Below are 18502 nucleotides of genomic sequence, written 5' to 3'. Positions count from 1 at the left end.
CCAGAGCAGAAAACCTAGAAATAACAGCTGGAACTGCCTGAGCCTTTGCAGGCCTTTCTAAATTTCCTTACCTCCAGCTAAGTCATCTCATAAGGGTGCTGTGAAGACTAAATGAGGGGCGCCTGGGTGGCTGTCAGTTAAGCGTCTGCCTTCGGCTCAGGTCATGATCTCTCGGTCCTGGGATGGAGCCCCGCATCCAGGCTCCCTGCTCAGCAGGGAACCTGCTTCTCCCTCTCCCTCTGCCCCTCCCTCTGCTTGTGCTCCCTCCCTCCCAAATAAATAAAATCTTAAAAAAAAAAAAAAAGACTAAATGAATGAATAGTTGGGAAACCCTTGACCGCACCTGGCCCACAGCACCCTACCGGGCTGGTACATACGGGGGGGAGGGGGGGGGGGCGGGGATGCTCAGCTCCACATCCCCAGACACATTCCCTGGGCCTGGGCCTTCTGAACCAGCAGCTCCCGTGGAAAGGGAATTAGGGGCAGGTCCCTGAGCCTGGCAGCCCTGCGCCCCACTGTGTCCTTACTGCTTGTGCAAGCAGCCCTATTACAGGGGTTCCGGCCAGGCCCACTGAACTGAGACCCCTGTGCAGCATTCCTTAATATTTTTTTAAGTTAGTTATGTACAATGAACCTCCAAATTAACTACTGTTTAACTTAAACAAAAACAGTGGCTTTCACAGAAACTCAAGCCTGGGCAAACATCTAAATTAAAAAGAGGCCTCAGGGTTTCATGCATGCAAAGATACCTCTGAACAGCCCCAGCCAGGATCCAGGATAAAGGGCAGGAAACCAGGGGTCTGGCCCCGCTTCCCCTGCTCCGGGAAAGCAGGATTCATGAGCCACCTCCTCCATCTCCCAGCTCCCAGAGCCAAGTCTGGAAAAGCACTGTGGGTTCCTGGAAAGAAAGACCTTTCCGAAATATCGGGAACTCCATTGGAAAGTGCCATTATAGATTATCTGGAGGATGTCTGCGGTGTTTGAAAGGGAGCCACTCCTCTGCCGAAGTCAAGACAGAGGCCAAAATCAACACAGGGGCTTGTGAGATCCAGAGAGACACACACGTGTGCCCGCATTCGCACGTGTTGCACGGCCTGCACTCCCGGGACAGACCCGGAGGTCGGGAGCACAGCGCCTCTGCCAAGCGGCTGCCCCCGCCCCTCCCCGGCCCTGCAGACCCCACGCTGGGAGGCCGTGGGGATCCCATTTCCTGGTGGTGGGACTGAGAAGAACTGAAAGGCCGACTTCTCTGCATCCCCAAACCCCAGGCTGTGACGGTGGACAGTCCCACATCGGACGTAAGGAGAGAAGACAGTCTGACTGTAACAGGCCCTCACCCACCCACACGCAGGGCTGGCAGCCTGTCCTCCAAGATGGAAAGCCAAGTTCCATTCGGAGACCTGCATGAAGGAGGCCACCCACCTCGACGTACCCACCCCTCCTGGAGTTTTACCTACAGAGGATTTGAAAATAGAGCTCAGAGCACCCCTCCATTCTGTTCCCATCCGTTTATAATCAGCTTTACATATGGCTTTTAAAAATAAATCTTCGGGTCCATAAAAGTGCTCCCCTGTGAGCCCTGGCCTGACCTCAAATCACAGGCCCATGTCTGCACTCTGACTGGGCCCCAATACCAACCAGCACGCAACAGGAAAAACAAGGCAGGGAGCAGGCAGCTTGTCACCAGCTCCCTTCCCCCACCGACCGCTTTTCCGCCACCCGCTGAACCACTTGGGGCCTCTAATTTACACCCTGAGCTGAAAGGTTCAAAACTGGGGGTCAGGAAGGGCACCGTCCTCCCCCCAGGGCTGTCCCCTGGCCTGGCCCGCAGCGCTGAAAAGCCTGAACGGACTCCAACCTAAGCCCCCCAACTTTCCCTCACCAACTTTCTTAACAGTCTAAATGCTTAAACAAGAACCTCCAGCTTTGGGTTTCATTTAAAATCAAAATAAACAGTGAGCCTCGTGCTACCTGGTTCAAAGCCTGTTTCCCTGGTGACCCAACAAAGGGAAAGATGAGCAGGTGAGGCTGAGGGAACCAGATCAAGAAGAGGGACATGGTTGAGTCTTAAAGCGGGGAAGCCAGTTCCCAAAAGCTGAGGTCAGCTCTACAGAGGCCACCAGGGACACAGGGACCTTCAGGTTCAGAGGACTTGAGTCTATTGCTATCAGTTACTCCTTCTACTCAAAAGTGTGGAGAGGGGCGCCTGGGTGGCTCAGTCGTTAAGCGTCTGCCTTCGGCTCAGGTCATGGTCCCAGGGTCCTGGGATCGAGCCCCACGTCGGGCTCTCTGCTCGGCGGGAGGCCTGCTTCTCCCTCTCCCACTCCCCCTGCTTGTGTTCCCTCTCTCGCTGTGTCTCTCTCTGTCAAATAAATAAAATCTTTAAAAAAAAAAAAAAAGTGTGGAGAAATACAATTAGAATGTTATCCTACCTTTCCAACCAAGAAAAGTAACTTTGGATAGGCCCTGCTCCCTTGGCTTAGCCTCTCAGACTCTTCAGTCAAAGACTTGGACTTAAGACCAACTCCACCCCATTCAAGCTGAAAGAGAGACCCTGGTAAAGTCACTTAACCTTTCAGAGCCTTACTTGCCCTGTCTACAAAAAGGGGATAAGACCTCACAAGTTTGCTCATCATGATTAATGAAGAGAAAACCACGTGTGAAAGCGTAAGTGCTAAAAACCACGAATCGTGGGGCACCTGGCTGGTTCAGTCAGCAGAGCATGCAACTCTTGATCTCAAGGTCATGAGTTCGAGCCCCACAGTGGGGATAGAGTTTACTTAAAAACAAAAAAACAAAAAAAACCCCACGAATCCTGGGGCGCCTGGGTGGGTCAGTCGGTTAAGCATCTGACTCTCGGTTTCACTCAGGTCATGATGTCAGGGTCATGAGATCAAGCCCCGTGTCTGGCTCCACACTCAGCAGGGAATCTGCTTGAGAGTCTCTCTCCCTCTCTCTCTGCCCCTCCCACTCCGGTTCTCTCTCTGTCTCTCAGATAAATCTTTAAAAAAAAAAACCATGAACTTGAGTACTTGATTATAATGAGTACTTGATTATAAACCATCTTTAGTCGTTCCTTATGATTTCATTTATATAAGCCTTGTCTCTCAAAACAAACTACAGAATAGCAAAAGGTTTGTCAGTACTTCTGGTTAAGAGTTGAGTTCTGAGGTCGATCTGCCTGGGCTCATTCATAACCTGGCTTACTGGCTGGTTGATCTTGGCAAGATACTTAACCTCTCTGAGCCTCAGTTTCCCTGTCTGCAACAAGGAAACTAACAGTACCTTCCTCAAAGGGTTGACAGATTGAGGTAATCCAAGCCATACAACCCTCAAATAGTGTGAACAATCAGTCACTTTACTTATGTGGGGAACCAAGATGTTCCTAATAAATACTGGCTGGTTGGTATAAAGCAGAAAACACTCCTTTCCAGCCTTCCCTTCCTCATCTTCTCTTCCCTCCCCAGGAGGTAGACAGTGTTTACATCACCTCCCAGATCTTGGGCTTGGGAAATGCTTGAAACCAAAAGGTTCCCGTTAAGGACCAAGGGCACCAGCACCTTCCTTCCCAGGCCCTTCTCACTCTGCAGCTGTCGAGCACGTTACTTTCTATCTCCCGGCTTGGGATTTTCATCTGTCAGGAGTGATCATCCCACATCCCTTCCAGGGCTGCCACGGATGCTAAATGGGGCCACCGAAAGAACATGTCTGACATGCAAGCCATGTGCAAGAGGGGTTTGCTCTGTGTCCCCCACCCCCCAGGTCTGGAGAGGACCCCACAACCTCTCAATGAAGAACAGACCCCAGCCCCAAAGCAGCCCACCACAGCCAAGGACCGAGGCAGTTTCCAGGGTAACAGCATCCTCTGCATCTACTCCCGATTTCCATCCCCGGCTGCTTTTGATTCTCTTCCCGCCCCTGTAGTGGGCTAAGTCACCTCTTCCCACTATTGCTAGGCAACCCTAAGAGCAGTGCAGCTGCCTCCCGGGGGAGGACCCCAGCCCCCCTCCCCTTCCCAGGACTCGGGCCCTGGGGAAAGCTGCCCCCTTGGACACTCCCACCCTTCCCCATTAACCCAGGGGATGGCAGAAGGTGAGAAGCGCTCCCAGACCAACAGGGTTTAGAGGTGCAGGTGTGGTGGACTTGACCTTGGGGAAATGAGGACAGCCACCCCCTTCTTCCCCACCCCAGCCTTCTACTTGCCTGTGCTTGTGTGTGATCTATTCTTAAGCAGTTTCCAAGCACAGGGTCACATCAAGCTTTTCATGAAAGATGCCCCTCTTGATTATTTTCCTCCTCTGCAGCTCTCCCGCTCACTCACCATGAACCTAGATCCCTGACCTTAGAGTAAACAGTGAGCAAGAGAGAGAACAGGTAGACACAAATGGAGAAGAGGGGCAAGGAAGCAGAGAGCACCAGCAACTCCTGGGAGGCTGCTTAGCTCCAGAGGTGGGAGGACAGGCAATTGTCATTTTCTTCTATTACTTAGCATGTTCTCAGGTTTTTTAAATTAAGATAGAATTATACCACACAAGTCACCCACTTGAGCGGGTTTTAGAACATTTATACATACATAGTATATGTATATATTTAGACTATATTTACATATATTTAGTGTATACATGTTTTGAGCAAGTTTTAGTATATTTATTACATGGTTTTCGGTGTATTCACAGGGTTGTGCCACCATCACCACTATCTAATTCCAGAATGTTTTCATCCCTGGGTTTTGTTTCATCTATGTTTGTCTCTGGTCAAATGTTCCCAGATAACACAAGCATTTCTTGAATAAGCAGCAAAGCGGTGAGAAGGCAGAGGAAGACACACCACCCAGCCGGGGATCCAGGCCCACCTCTTACTGGCTGTGTGATCTTGGAAGTTCTGCAGCTGCTCTGAGCCAGCCCTCTCATCTGTAAAATGGGGATAAAGTGCCCACCTCACGGGATCAGATGTGCTAATGCAGCAAAGAGTCCCCAACACAGTGCCTGATACCTAGCCTGTGCTCAGAAGTGGGGGAGCCCCTATGAATATGATGCAAAAAAGCCTTTTTTTTTTTTTTTTAAGTACAGTTCTGCTCCCAGCTCTGGTCTGGGAAGATGACTGTGCCCAGGCTGTTGGGGACTGCCATCATTTTTGCTTATTTGTCTGGGAGGGCTGACTGGGGCACACAGAGGAGGCAAGCTGGAGTCATGACTTGCCCATGTGGCTTTGGGGCTGATGCATCACTATCCCAGACTCCAGGTGCCCAATGTGTTGAGAACCTGCCAGATAATCCCCAGCCAGGACATGGAAGCAGGGGCGAGGGCAGGCGAGGCAGAGAAGAGAGCAGCTGACCAGCCCTCTGTGTAAAAATTTACCCCTGCGCACTGAGAAGGCAGGCTTCTGGGAGCTTGGACTTGATGCCTAGCCTGGGACCCAGTGAGAAATCTTGATGTGTTAAGAGGAAGGTGGGGACGCCTGGCTGGTTCAGTCAGTGAAGCATGTGACTCTTGATCTCAGGGTTGTGAGTTCAAGCCCCATGTTGGGCACAGAGATTACTTAAAAATAAAATCTACTAAAAAAAAAAAGGGGGGGAGGAAAGTGGGCTTCCAGGCTGTCTCTGAGCCCCAATTTGCTGGGTCTCCTGCCCCCACCACTCCTAAGGCCCCTTGCCTCCAGCAGGACCAGGTCCAGACAATTAGTGCTTAGCAGGGCATGGGTGCCTCAGCAATGAGACACAACCCTGGGTCTGAATCAGGGAGTCTGAGCGGGCTGACCCATTGTGGCCAGGACTAAGGAAGCAGGCTAAGGGCTTTCCTCTGCCCACGGCTTCTTGGCCATGACCTCTCTGGGGAGCTGCGGACTAACCTGTCCAAACCAGCCAGTGGGCTCTGGAACCTCTCCCATGTCCTTGGCAAGTAACCGAGCCCCACTCCCCAGGCCCTTGCAGAGATGTGTGCCCACCAGGCATACTCAGAGAGGAGAAAAGCAGGACTAGTGGGGAAGGCGCCCCAAGACCACAAGCCCGTTGGCTGCACGCCCCGTCCTAGGAAAAACTTGGGTGCGTTACATGTGGGGGCAGCTCAGGTGGCGTTAACTGGCTGGGATGGTCCCCACAACACCTGCACAGGTACGGGGCTCAAGAGCCCCACCTGTGAGCTGTACAAACAGCCTGGCCTCTCAGAAAGGTGAGCGGTCAGCTCTGGGAGAAGGACAAGGAGAGAGAACAATGGGAGCGGGGGGTGCCCGGCCCGCAGCAGCTTACACATGGTTGCCCTCTGGTCTGCCCTTCCACACTTCTGGCTCCCTCCTGTCCTGCCCTCCTTTACACACACACACAGCCCAACTGCCAGGCTTCCCACAGAATCTTCAACCGCTGCCTATCCTTCCAGATGCAGCTCAATGCCACCAGCTCTTCTTCCCCTTCTCCACCAGCGCAGGCAGGGAGCAGGGCTGGCCCTGGCCCGACAGCGGCCAGCACCACACCTCGGGCCACTTGGGGCGCTTCCTGGTGTGACATTCTATCTTTCTGCTTCTCTCCACCTAAACCATGATGTGCACGACCCCAGGTGGGTGAAGCGTCAGATACCTAACAGGGATTCACCCAGTGCTCCCTGATGGACTCTGCTGGGAGACACCATGGATGTTCTTACACTAAGAAGGGACTAGAAGGTAGCGGAGCAGAGACACCGGGTCTTCTCTAAAGACACACAGCAGCAGATCGCAGGTCTCAGGCTCGGGCTGCCCCACCCTGGTTCCAGAACCACAGAAGGCACCAGGTCTTGTGTGACAAGTCCTCAAGCCAGGCTTAGGGTTTGTGGCCACTGGCCAGGCGCCCAGCTCCAGGCCTTCCTGGAGAAGGAGAGGGGAAGCCCAAATCCCAACAACAAACTACAGGACGCCTGTGTGGTTTGACCTCCTCACACTTAGAACGGCCTGCAAGGAAGGGCCCGGGGTTCCAGGCCTCCCCCTACCCGCACCCCCACTCCAATGAGCACAGCCTTGGCAGCACCTCCTCAAGAAGTCAGCTTCAGGAAATGACTTTCCTCCTTTTCCTTTGGTGACCACAGACCTTGCAGGAGCCTGCAAGCCTATCACACCCACAAGCTCAACTCTAGTGATTAACAGCCCCTCAAGGTCTCATCATTCCTTGGGCACCTGGATGGCTCAGTCGGTTGAGCGTCTGCCTTCGGCTCAGGTCATGATCCCGGGGTCCTGGGATCGAGTCCCACATCGGGCTCCCCCTGCTCGGCGGGGAGCCTACTTCTCCCTCTGCCTCTGCTTGCCACTCCCCCTGCTTGTGCATGCGCTCTGTCGAATAAATAAAATCTTTTAAAAAAAAAAATCTCATCATTCCTCAAAACTGGACAATCTGGTTTTCAGTGAGCTCCGGGCCTTCCTGCATCTGTCCTAGGGAAGCCTATGTGGTAGCCCGAGGCAGCCCCGCAGCCCCGTGCTCCAGACCCCCATCCAACTCCTTCAGGCTTTGGCGAGCGTGTCCTCAGAGTACCCACAGGAGACGGGTTTGGGAGAGGAAGCAGCAAAGCAGGGCTGGTGGGCTGCCAGAGTCGTGGGCGGGGCCTCAAGAACGCCCTCAGCTACCTGACCGCGGGGCCGCGGGGCCGTACCCTCTAGAGGAAATCCATGCTTTGAGGTCACTTCACCTGTACTATAACAAACTGACAAAGCTTTTGAGCGCTTCACATTCATCTCTTCATCCTCGATACCCAGAAGGTAGGTAAAGGGTAGTCAAGAGATTCTACACCATTCTATAGGGAAGAGATTGAGCAATCAGAAAGGTCAAGTGATGGGGAATGAGCCACAGTTGACTTCAAGGTCCAAGGTCAAGGAGAACACAACTCTGCATACTCCTAGCCAACTAGGAGTTGGCTCCTCCTAAGATGGGTTTATATACTGCACCTTATCCCCAAGAATATAGGGTAAAGGCCACAGAAACTCTGGCTCCTCAGAAGAGTTAACATGTATTTACTGAGCACTCCCTGTTAGGTGCTATGCTAAATTCCCTACACACGTTAACTTGGTTTAAACCTCCACTCAAAGATATGAGGCAGGAATGATTAATTTCCTCATTTCCCCATTGGCATCATCAGGCACAGAGCAGGTAAGTAACTCACTGAAGATCACATCGGAAGTCCGTGAAGGGGCCAAGATTTGAACCCAGGGTGCCCAGAGCACGTCTGCAGAGGCTGGAGACAGGATACAGCCCCAGATGGGCTGGTTTGTCTGGAATGTAAAATATTCCAACCCCATTTCCACCTCCCTCCCCACGTCCCGCAGTTGGGAGCCATGGGTGATGCTATGTTTCTCAACACCTTGCCCTGTACTAGGCACCAGGGGTTCAACAGAGAACAGAAGAGGCTGGGCCCTGTGCCCACGGCCACGGGCACAAGGTGAAGCAGGCAGGAGTGCAGAAGGGCGAGGGGGAGGAGGACCGAAATGAGAGTCAGTTCTCTCCTCCTGCAGGTTCTACTTCCACCAGGCATCACTCTGCTTTTTGCAGCGCTGACCTTTAAGGCAGGCAGATATCCTGTTCCTCCCCAGGTAAACCCCTCCATAGCAGGCCTCCCCCTGGACCGGTAGCCTTGACTAGCTCCTGCAATGGTCCTGCAGTCTAGCAGGGAGTATAAACAAGGGGGCCCATCTTCCTGGGACCTGGCATGATGTGGGTGCAGACTCGGGACCTGGGCCCTCATTCACCTGCCAGGTGAACGCCTATTTCAACACCATTAGCTCAACAAATATTGACTAAGCTCCTATATGTGAAACAAAACAAAACCCAGGGCTGGCATCTGTGGGAATACCCATTAAGCCCAAGCCTCCGGGATTCAAGAGAGAAGAGAGAATAAAATTTCACAGCTGAAAGCTGCCATTTTACAAATCTTCGTCAACCCAGCAGGTGGGGATATTAGCTCCTTTTTATAAATAAGGAATTGGAGGCTGAGAGGTTAAAGTAACTTGCCCAAGGTCACAAGCCTGCAAGAGTAGAGCCAGGGTGCTCCTCAATCCACGCTCTCTCCAGCTGGGCCGGTGTCCGGCCGGGACGCACAGGAGGGTGTGTACAAAAAGCACGTGAGCAAATAAGCCGGGGGTATCGTCATCCTGCAAAGATGGGGCATTCAGACCTGCTCCCTTAAAGAAGGCGGCTTTAGAGCTCAGCCTCGAAGGCCAGGAAGACTGGGAAGGCCAGCCAACTCCCTAAGCCACTGCATTCTGTGTCTGGAAGCAAGGAGTCCAGGCCCATGAACTCTGCACGGAAGCATTCTGTGAAGACGGGACAAGCCACAGCCCACCAATGTGGGTTCTTGAGTCATGCCTCCTGCCTGCACCTGCCTAGGCCTACCCAGTCACCAGGGAAGTACTTCCTACCACATCATTTCACCCGAGGCCTGTCAGAGCCCTGAGGCATCAGCAGGGCAGGGCAGAAATGCAGCCCATTTACAGAGGAGGAAGCAGATCGGAAGCACCTGTCTGGAGCATTCACTGCTCCAGCCGCAGCACTTGGAACTGGGCCTGCGAGAGTAGGTGCTCAAAAAGCATTTGCTGAATACTCTAATGAAAGCTCAGAGAAATGAAATGACTTGCCTGAAGTCTCTCCAGTTGTTGTGAGTGCACCACAGCTAGAAGCAGGGCCTTCTGCCTCCCACCCAGAGGCCTTCACACCCCACTGCACTGTGTCCTCCCACCCACCCAGCTACGTACTCACTCTCCTGCCTCCTGCTGGAATGGCCAGCCTCCTCTGTCCACTAGTCTGTCTGTCCTCATCCCTCACCTCCCACGTTCAGCAGGGAGGCTGTCAAAAGGAACACCCAGGCTGGGGCGCCTGGGGTGGCACAGTCAGTGAAGCGTTCAACTCTTGGTTTTGGCTCAGCGTACGATCTCAGTGTCATGAGATCGAGCCCCATGTCGGGCTCAGTGCTCAGCATGGAGTTTGCTTGAGATGCTCTCTCCCTCGCCCTCTGCCCCTCCCGCTTGTGTACTCTCTCTCTCTCAAATAAATAAATAAATCTTAAAAAAAAAAAAAAAGCAACAAGTTACTTTAGGTCTGATCTCCCATATAATACCACTTCCTGATATCTCCACCACCCCACCAAGAACTAGGTGAAATTTTCAGACAAGAAAACTTGAGGCCCATGCAAGGTAACAGAATTAATGGCAGAAAACAGAAAAAAAAACCTTGGATTTTCAAAGTCAGGTGCAGAGCTTGTGCCACGCCCCCAGCCACTCCATCAACCCCTCCAAAGCACATGCTGGCTCCCGTTGGTCCAGAGGTCCTTGCAGGCTCTGGATGCCAAGTCCAACTTTCCTGACCTTCGCCCCAGCCCCCTGCCATGCACCATTTGGGACTCTGGACTGGTTACTTTCCCCTCTGCCCCTCATTTCCTCAACCTCAGGTGTGCCAGGCTCACATCCAATGCCAGCCCTTGCAACTGTTGAGTTTACCCCCTAGATCACCACATTTCCCAGATGACCCGTTCCCACCTGGCTACAGAGGCCTGGGACACACCCACCACCGCCCATGTCAGAGTTTTACAAGTCTATATATGTGCATATATATATATATACACAGAGACAGAGACAATATAATTTTTCTCCCAACTATATTTAACATTCATTCATTCATTTAATACAGAATACTATACGCAGGTCCAGTGACCAACACTGGGGAGACAAGAGTTTTTGCCCTCCCAAGAACTTCATCCCACAATCCTGCCGCTCGTGCCCCAACTAGGCATATAACAGATGCTCGGCAAAGGGATGTCTCCTCGACTTTCCCTGGAAGAGCCCAAGACATCCACCGCCCTAATCCCATCCCCTCCTATCCAATTTAAAATCTAGTCTCAAGAAGTCCTCATCCTGAAATTTTAAAAAGCCCCCCCCCCCCGCCTTGACCCCACAAGAATCTTCAAATTAACCACTCCATTCTGAGCTCCACCAACGGCCCAATTGTCCCAGGAAATAAGCCCAGTGAGTGGGGGACTCTCACAGCCCTCCCCCCCAGGGATTGGGGGGGCAACAGGAAGAGGGGGAGGGATGTTTAAGCAACTGTCACACTGCAAGTAAGTCAACTCCAAGCCGGAGACCTTCTGCCGTTGCCCTACAGGGCCAGGCCCAGCAGAAGCCCCTGCCTGGGTCTCAGGTCGCCGGGCTTTGAGGAAGCCCTTTGTGCGTGTGTTTTAAATTACCTCTGTTTGTCTGATGATGAAGTGAGTAAAAGGGCGCCGATTCAGGGTTTAGGATTCCTGAGTGAGCTAATACAGGATGCCTTTGGCTGAAAAAAAAAACTTCAGTCGGCTCCCTAAACTCCCCCCCCTTTTAAGTTTAAAAAAGGGAATGAATGTTACCATTTTTGGACATGAGCGTTCTCCCTCAAGCCCAGCCCAGCCCTAACCGCACTATCCAAAGGGACGCGCCATCCTGTCCCCCCCCATTCCCAGATCAGCGGGGGGTGGGGGGAGATGAAATGAGGAGGGACCGGATGGGAGCGGACAGCGGGGGGGGGGGGTAGGCTGGGGGGGCGGTTGGAGGGGAGGGGGGAGGAGAGGAGGGTGTTCAGGGTACGTGGCCGCCTGGGGCAAGAGCTCATAGCTCTGGCAGGAAGCAGAGGCAGGGTTGGGGCGCCCTCCCCTCCCTCCCCACAAGAGTGGTTTCTGACCTCTTCCTGCCACCGGCCACTGTGCCCAGGTCCCATCGCCAGCTCCGAGCCAGCCCCCGTGGCGGGGTGCGCACCCGGTACACCTCGTCTGGGACGCCTGGGGACGGTGGCTAAGCAGAGATTTCCCCAATGACTGACCCCAGATATCCCAGTAAACAACCTCTTGTCCTGGAGCCCTTCAACTCAGATCAAGTTGCCCAGATTCGCCTTCTCCCAGGAATAAGTGGGTGTCGGAGGGGCAGGACGGAGACGCAAACCCATCTCCGCCCGCAGCTGAGTTTAGCAATAAAACGGTTTGCCGTCCTGACCCCGCCCCCACAGGGCCGGCTGGGGAACCGGCTTCTGCCCCCTGGTTTTCTCGGCTCCGGCCCCACTCCGGCAGGTCCACCTCCAGGCAGACCCGAAGGTGGCTGCCAATCCCCGCGGCGCACGCTTCCCCCCGCCCACCCCCCGCGGCCTGCCGGCTGAGGTTGGAAGGTGCAGGGTCCCCCGCAGGTACGGAGCCCAGGGCGGCCCAGGAAGCGCGCTGCCACCGCACGCCATATGGAGAGGCGGCCAGGGGGCGGGGAAGGGAAGGGAAAATCGATCCGGAGCAAGCAGCCACCAAGCCAGCGGCTCAGCCCCAGGCTTCCAAGCACCGCCTCCCACCCCCTGCCCACGCGGGGACCGTGCGGCTGCAGCCGGGTGGCCTGAATCGCGGACCCCAAGGCGACCTGCCCGCCGGCGGCCCCACCTCCCCGCGCTCGGGCTCGGCGTTCGCGGGCTCTGGGAAAGGGGCTCTTCCCCTTCCAACCGCGCCTGTAACCCAACACCCCACCTCGCAGCGGCCGCGCATCCCCCGCCCCCGCTCGGGCGAGCGTGGAGCTCGTTCCGAGCCTGGAGCCGGGAGCGCGGCGGGCGGAGCCGGTCGGGCCGGGGGGCTGCGGCGGGCTGGGGAGGCTGCTGACCTTTCTCTGCTGCTTCTCCCAGGCCGGGTCCAGGAGGAGGTCCCGATCCCAGTCCTCTTCGGGCTGCATGTAGTCGTTGGTTTGCTGGGAATCATAATGGTCCATGATGGTGCGCGCGTGCTACGAGCTGGATTTCTTCCTCCACCTTCTCTCCCGGCGGCGGCGGCGGCGGCGGCTGCTTGCTGCTCCGGCCCCGGCGTGGGGAGGGAATCGGGCCGGGCCGGGCCGGGCCGGGCTGGGCTGGGCTGGGCTGGGCTGGCGGGGCCGGGCTCGCTCCCCTGCGCCCGGTTCCGCCGCGGCGGGGCTCGCGATAGCTGCTGCTGGAGGCGGCGGTGGCGGCTGGAGCCCGCGGACTGCCTGCCTGGGACCTAATCTCCACGCACAGTGAGCGAGGCGGACACACTCGCGCTGCGGGCGCCGAGGCGGGCGGGGGCGGGGGGAAGGGGCAGAGCCCTCCCGAGGTTCTCCATTGGCCAGGCCGAGTTGCCCAAACTTCCCCCCATCGCCTTTCATTGGGAATTCCTGGCATCCGTCAGCCAGGCCGCGGCGCATATAGGTGGACTGGGCGGCCCCCTCCCGGCGCGCACGCCCCCGCCCACTCCCCGGGTTCCCACTCCCCCGCCGCTCATGTGACACCAGCTTAAGCTGAACGGGACCGAAGCCGGGGGACGCCTCCCCGAGCTCTGGGACCGAGCGGCAGCGCGCCTCGGAGCCCCAGTCGCCGCCGGGGACTGGACACGCTCCCCGCCCGCGGCAAGGCGGCGAACTGGGGCGCGCCGGCCTGACTGTGCCCCCCACGCAGCCAGCGGCTGGAGAAGGGACGCGAGCAAACCCGGAATGCATTTCATGTCTCCTTCCTAGGGTCCGGAGAAGTCAGCACCCGAGGAAAGGGGGCAGGGAATGCCGGAATGGAAAGGAATTTCCTGGGAATTTCCTGACTCCGTCCCGCCCGTCCCCGCCCGTCGCTACCCAGCCGACCCCTGCCCTCTGAGAACCCGCGGTCTGGCCAGCGAACGGCGTTCAGGGGCCACGGAGCTTTCCCGTCTCGCCTCAGGGTCCTTTCTGGCTCGACCTCCGGCTCAGGGGACCGCTCTGCCTAAGGGCTTCCCGGTGGCGCCTACGTCGCCCCGCTTCCTGGGCTCCCTTGCCGGTCCCCGCAGGCGGGATCTACCCTCTTACACGCCCCAGCAGCCCCCTGAAAACTGGGAGGGAGGGCCCTGAGTGGTCTACCTACTCCACGCCCCGCCCCCAACACACACACACCTGACAGATGGGCAAACTGAGGCTCAACGAGTTGAATTGGAAAAGGGATTTAGCAGGTTTTCAGGACCCCAAGGCCCAGCCTGTAACCTCAGGCCTGACAAAGCCTTATTGTTATTCGAGGAAGAAAGAGGGCAAGATTGGCCAAACTCTTAACTTCTAGGTGCCTGTCTGGGCTTCCTTCCCCAGGCCTAGTAAGGAGAGTCTAAACACACCGTCCCAGCCGTGACAGATAGTGGGAAGAGGCAGACCTGACCTCCTGGTGGGCTCCTCTAGGGGATCCCGGACTGAAGAACAGTCCTCCCAACAGGTCATGCACACAGGAGTGATTTTATATTTGCGCCCCGAGCGTTGGCTGAGCCGACCGCAGAAACTCCAGCTTGTCAACCCAGAGGTGAATGAAGGAGAAGAGGAGTGCGTTGCCAGGAAGGTCCTTGAATGAGGACACCTGAAAGGCCACAGATGGGAAAGGTGAAGAAAGTGCCTCCGCCTCTCGGAACCACTAGCAGATGCTGTTGTCAGCAGATACCTGGTGTCGCTACCTGCATCATTAGTCAACCTCACATTTATGCAAGTACCACGGGTCAGCGCCCTGCCTGCCACAAGCCCCTGGCTGAGGAGGCACTGCCCCTGATTTATGGACTATTTTATAACCATTTCTAAACTGTGGCTCTAAACCTAACTAGAGGGTAATATGGTGCTGTAGCCACTCGTTCCCTCAATGAATACTTGCCGAGCGCTGTCTGCGTGTCAGGGGTTGTGCTAGATGTTATGTATACAGAGATGAAAAGACCCGTGCAGCCCAGCAGAGACAGATACAGAAACAAAAATATAGCGGGAGGAGGCAGCTGTGATGGGGAAAGCTCTGACCACCAAGCCCAGCAGGGGAAAGGAGGCTCCAGGTGTAACTTTTTGGAGTAGGTGAAATTCAAGTGCGCCTTAAAAACAAGAGTCAGCCAGATGCCGAGTTTGGGAGGCTATTCCAGGCAGAAAGATCAGTATGAGTACATGGGGGCAGGACACTGCCTGGTATAAAAGGGATGCCTAACATTTCAGTGTAGCTAGACTAGACATTCAAGGCCAGAAGGGGCAAGAGATGGGGCCATGGAGGTGGGCAGCTGCCAGACCACCAAGGCCTGGTGCGCCATGGGAAGTGCGGATCTGAGGGGACCAAGGCTGGACAGAAGCTGAGAACCAGGTGCAGAGCAGTTTCGATCATCCAGGTAGCAGTGGTGTCTCAGGCAATTCAGGCCACTGTCACAGAATAGCGGAGATCGGGTGGCTTCAACAAGAACATTTATTTCTCATAGTTCCGGAGGTGGGGAAGTCCAAGCTTAGGTTCAGTGTGATGAGAGCCCTGCAGCCTGGTTGCTAGAAGCCATCTTCTGTGTCCTCACATGGTGGAAGGGGCTCTGCCCTCATGACCTACGCACCCTCCTAATACCATCACACTGGGTGTTAGGCTTGCAACACAGGAATTTTGGCGGGACATGGACATTCAGTCTATTGCAAATGGAGAAGAGTGGGTAGGCAAGAAATACTTGTCTGTATTGTCTGAAACCCTGGCCTCAGGGTTTCAATGTGAGGACAGAGAGGAGTCTTTGCTCCTCTTGCCCAATGCCCCATGTGAGACGGACCACGCACTTCATCTATATGAACTATGTAAGCTCTACTATGAGATGAGAACCGTCTCCACTGTCGAGAAAAAAACCAGCTAAGGCTCGGGGAGGTAGCTAACTAGTGCAAGGTTACACGCAGTTTTGTGACTCCTAAACCCATGCTTTGGACCCAGTGTTTCTCAACCCTGGGACAGTTTGGCACCCTCCCTCCCAGAGGATATTTGGCAGTGTCTGGAGAGATTTCTAAAAGTTGTCACAACTGCTGGGTCACTATTGGCATGCAGTCAATAGAGGCCAGGGCTGCTGCTGAACATCTACGAGTGGGTCAGGACAGTCTCCCCCCAACAAAGAATGATCCAGCCCAAGTTATCAACAGTACTAGGGTTGAGAACCCCTGCCTTCACTATTGGCTTCTAGTTGGGATGATCTGGTGAATGGTGGCAGTACAACCAGCGGAGATAAAGAATTTCAGATTTGGGAGTAGAATCCTGGATTGAGTGTGAACACGTTGAACTTGAAGTGCTCTGAGAATGTTCAGACTCGGTTGCCCAGCAATCAGTTGACCGCATGGCCCTGACTGAACTCAGGGGAAACAGATCTGAGGGTCAACAGTATACAGATGGTATTGACAACCATGAGACCACCCATGAAGGATGCCTAAGTGGGGCTGGGAAGGGGACCAAGCGTGGAACCTGGAGAAGCAGCACTTCGAAGGGAGTGTAAAGAACAAGATGCCTTTGAAGGAGACAGAGAGGAAGGGGTCAGCAAGAACACAGAGCCTGGACCATGTGGTGTCGTGAAAGTCAAAGATATAAAGTTTCAAAGTGAGGGGAGTCAGCAGCATCAGATGTATCCAGAAAATAAGGCCTAACAGTATTCTTTGCATATGATCATTGAAAATTCACTAGTGTCCTTTGCCTGTGGAATTTTAGTAGTGTGGCCAAAGCTGTGAATTTAAGAGACACTAGGCAGTGAATGAGGGACAACAGTGAATATAGAAAGGATAGAGGGGAAAAAATTATATATATATATATATATGGCATTCCTAGGGGTCCAAAAGAGGAATTTTTTTTTTTTTAACAGGAGAAACTTGAGCTGTTTGTAGTCTGAGAGGAAGGATTCAGTTGAGAGGAAAGAATTGAAAATGCAAGCAAAAGTGAGAGATGGCATAGTTCTTGAGGAGACAGAACCGTGTGGATTCAAGAACACAGGCTAAAGTGTGGGTCAATAAGAGGAAAGGGGGGGCGCCTGGCCAGCTTAGTCAGTGGAGCATGTGACTCTTGATCTCGGGGTTGTGAGTTCAAGCCCCATGTTGGATGGACAGATTATTTAAAAATAAAATCTTAGCGCCTGGGGGGCTCAGTCGTTAAGCATCTGCCTTCGGCTTGGGTCATGATCCCAGGGTCCCGGGATCGACTCCCACATCGGGCTCCCTGCTCAGCGGGAAGCCTGCTTCTCCCTCTCCCTCTGCCTGCTGCTCCCCCTGCTTGTGCTCTCTCTCTCTATCTCTCTGTCAAATAAATAAAAATAAAAATCTTTAAAAAGATAAAGTAAGGGGCGCCTGGGTGGCTCAGTTGGTTAAGCGACTGCCTTCAGCTCAGGTCATGATCCTGGAGTCCCGGGATCGAGTCCCGCATCGGGCTCCCTGCTTGGCGGGGAGTCTGCTTCTCCCTCTGACCCTCTTCCCTCTTGTGCTCTCTGTCTCTCATTCTCTCTCTCTCAAATAAATAATAAAAAAAATCTTTAAAAAAATTAAATAAATAAATAAATAAAGTAAAATAAAATCTTTAAAAAAAAAAGGAAAGGCCCTGGTGCTCTGAGAGGGGGAAGGGTTCCAAGGACGGGCGTGGGTGTCCATAAGTGAACAGGAAGATGGTCTTAGGTTTCTCAATAGGGAGGAGGCCCCAAGGGATGGACTGAAGGTGATGAATTGACTAGTCTTTCCATCCAGGACTCACTAGTGGCCATCACACTGGTGATACTAGTCCCATATAACCTTCTATAGAGAGAACAGGATTACTAAACGGGTTAATTTTTTAGGGATACTAAGTTATATGCATGTTTATAATATCCATTCTTTTTTTTTTTTCAGTTGGGGTATAACATACAGGGGCACCTGGCTGGCTCAGTGGAGCATGTGACTCTTGATCTCGGGGTTGTGAATTCAAGCCCCACGCTGGGTGTAGAGATTCCTTAAAAAAAAATGAAATCTTAAAAAAAAACGGAGTATAACATACAGTAAAACACATTCCCCAAGGGTGCTAATGTTCAGCATGCAGCTCAGTGAAATTTCTCCTGGGTTTACACCCAGGAAACTACTACCCACATCAAGATAAAACATTTTCAGCACCTCAGGTTTCTCATGCCCCCTCCCAATCTATACTCACAATCCACATAGGAAACCATTATTCTGAGTTCCTACTGCCGATAATTGTTCTTACTCGTTTTTGAACTTCATATAAATGGAATCATACAGTATGTACACTTTGGTTTCTGGATTTTTCACTCAATTTGATGTCTATGAGATTTGTTTATGTTGTGGCTTGTATCAGTAGTTAATTTGTTTTTGTTTTTCTGTTTTTGCTGTGTAGTATTTCATTGTGTAAATATATCCTAAGTAATTTATCCACTCTCTTATTGATGGGCACTTGCCTTGTTTCCAGTTTGGACCTACTATGAATAAAGCTGCCATGAATACTTTTAAAAAAAATTTTTTTAAGTAGGCACCACACCCAGCATGGAGCCCAACTTGGGGCTTGAACTCATGACCCTGAGATCAAGACCTGAGCTGAGATCAGGAGTCAGACGCTTAACGGACTGAGCCACCCAGGCGTCCCTGCCATGAACATTTTTATGTGCATTTTGGTGAACATATGCATTCATTTCTCTTGGATATATACCTAAGAATGGAATTATTGGGTCACAGGGTGGGTTTATGTTCGCTCTTAGTAGATATTGCCAAACACGTTTTCAAACTGGCTGTAACAATTGACTCTCCGACAGCAGGTGTGGGAAATCCAGTT

The 18502-nt window shown here is 53.5% G+C and overlaps 1 protein-coding gene across 4 annotated transcripts in view; it reads right to left on the bottom strand.

Annotated features, from left to right (window-relative positions):
• ACTN1 (actinin alpha 1) overlaps positions 1-13035 on the bottom strand; it is a 95952-nt gene extending 82917 nt beyond the window's left edge. For 2 of the 4 annotated variants that reach the window (XM_027571051.2, XM_027571053.2), the window contains exon 1: positions 12601-13035. In XM_027571051.2, coding sequence (XP_027426852.1) covers positions 12601-12705 — 105 coding nt within the window. In that variant the 5' untranslated portion in view covers positions 12706-13035. Of the gene's footprint in view, positions 1-11813; positions 11857-12600 lie in introns of those variants that run through there. The other 2 variants (XM_027571052.2, XM_027571058.2) reach the window with 2 other exon arrangements.
• Positions 13036-18502: the final 5467 nt, after the last annotated feature.

The sequence above is a fragment of the Zalophus californianus genome, chromosome 6 (assembly GCF_009762305.2).
Source record: "Zalophus californianus isolate mZalCal1 chromosome 6, mZalCal1.pri.v2, whole genome shotgun sequence".
In the NCBI taxonomy this organism is placed as follows: Eukaryota; Metazoa; Chordata; class Mammalia; order Carnivora; family Otariidae; genus Zalophus; species Zalophus californianus.
This window is presented reverse-complemented; position numbering and strand designations above follow the sequence as displayed.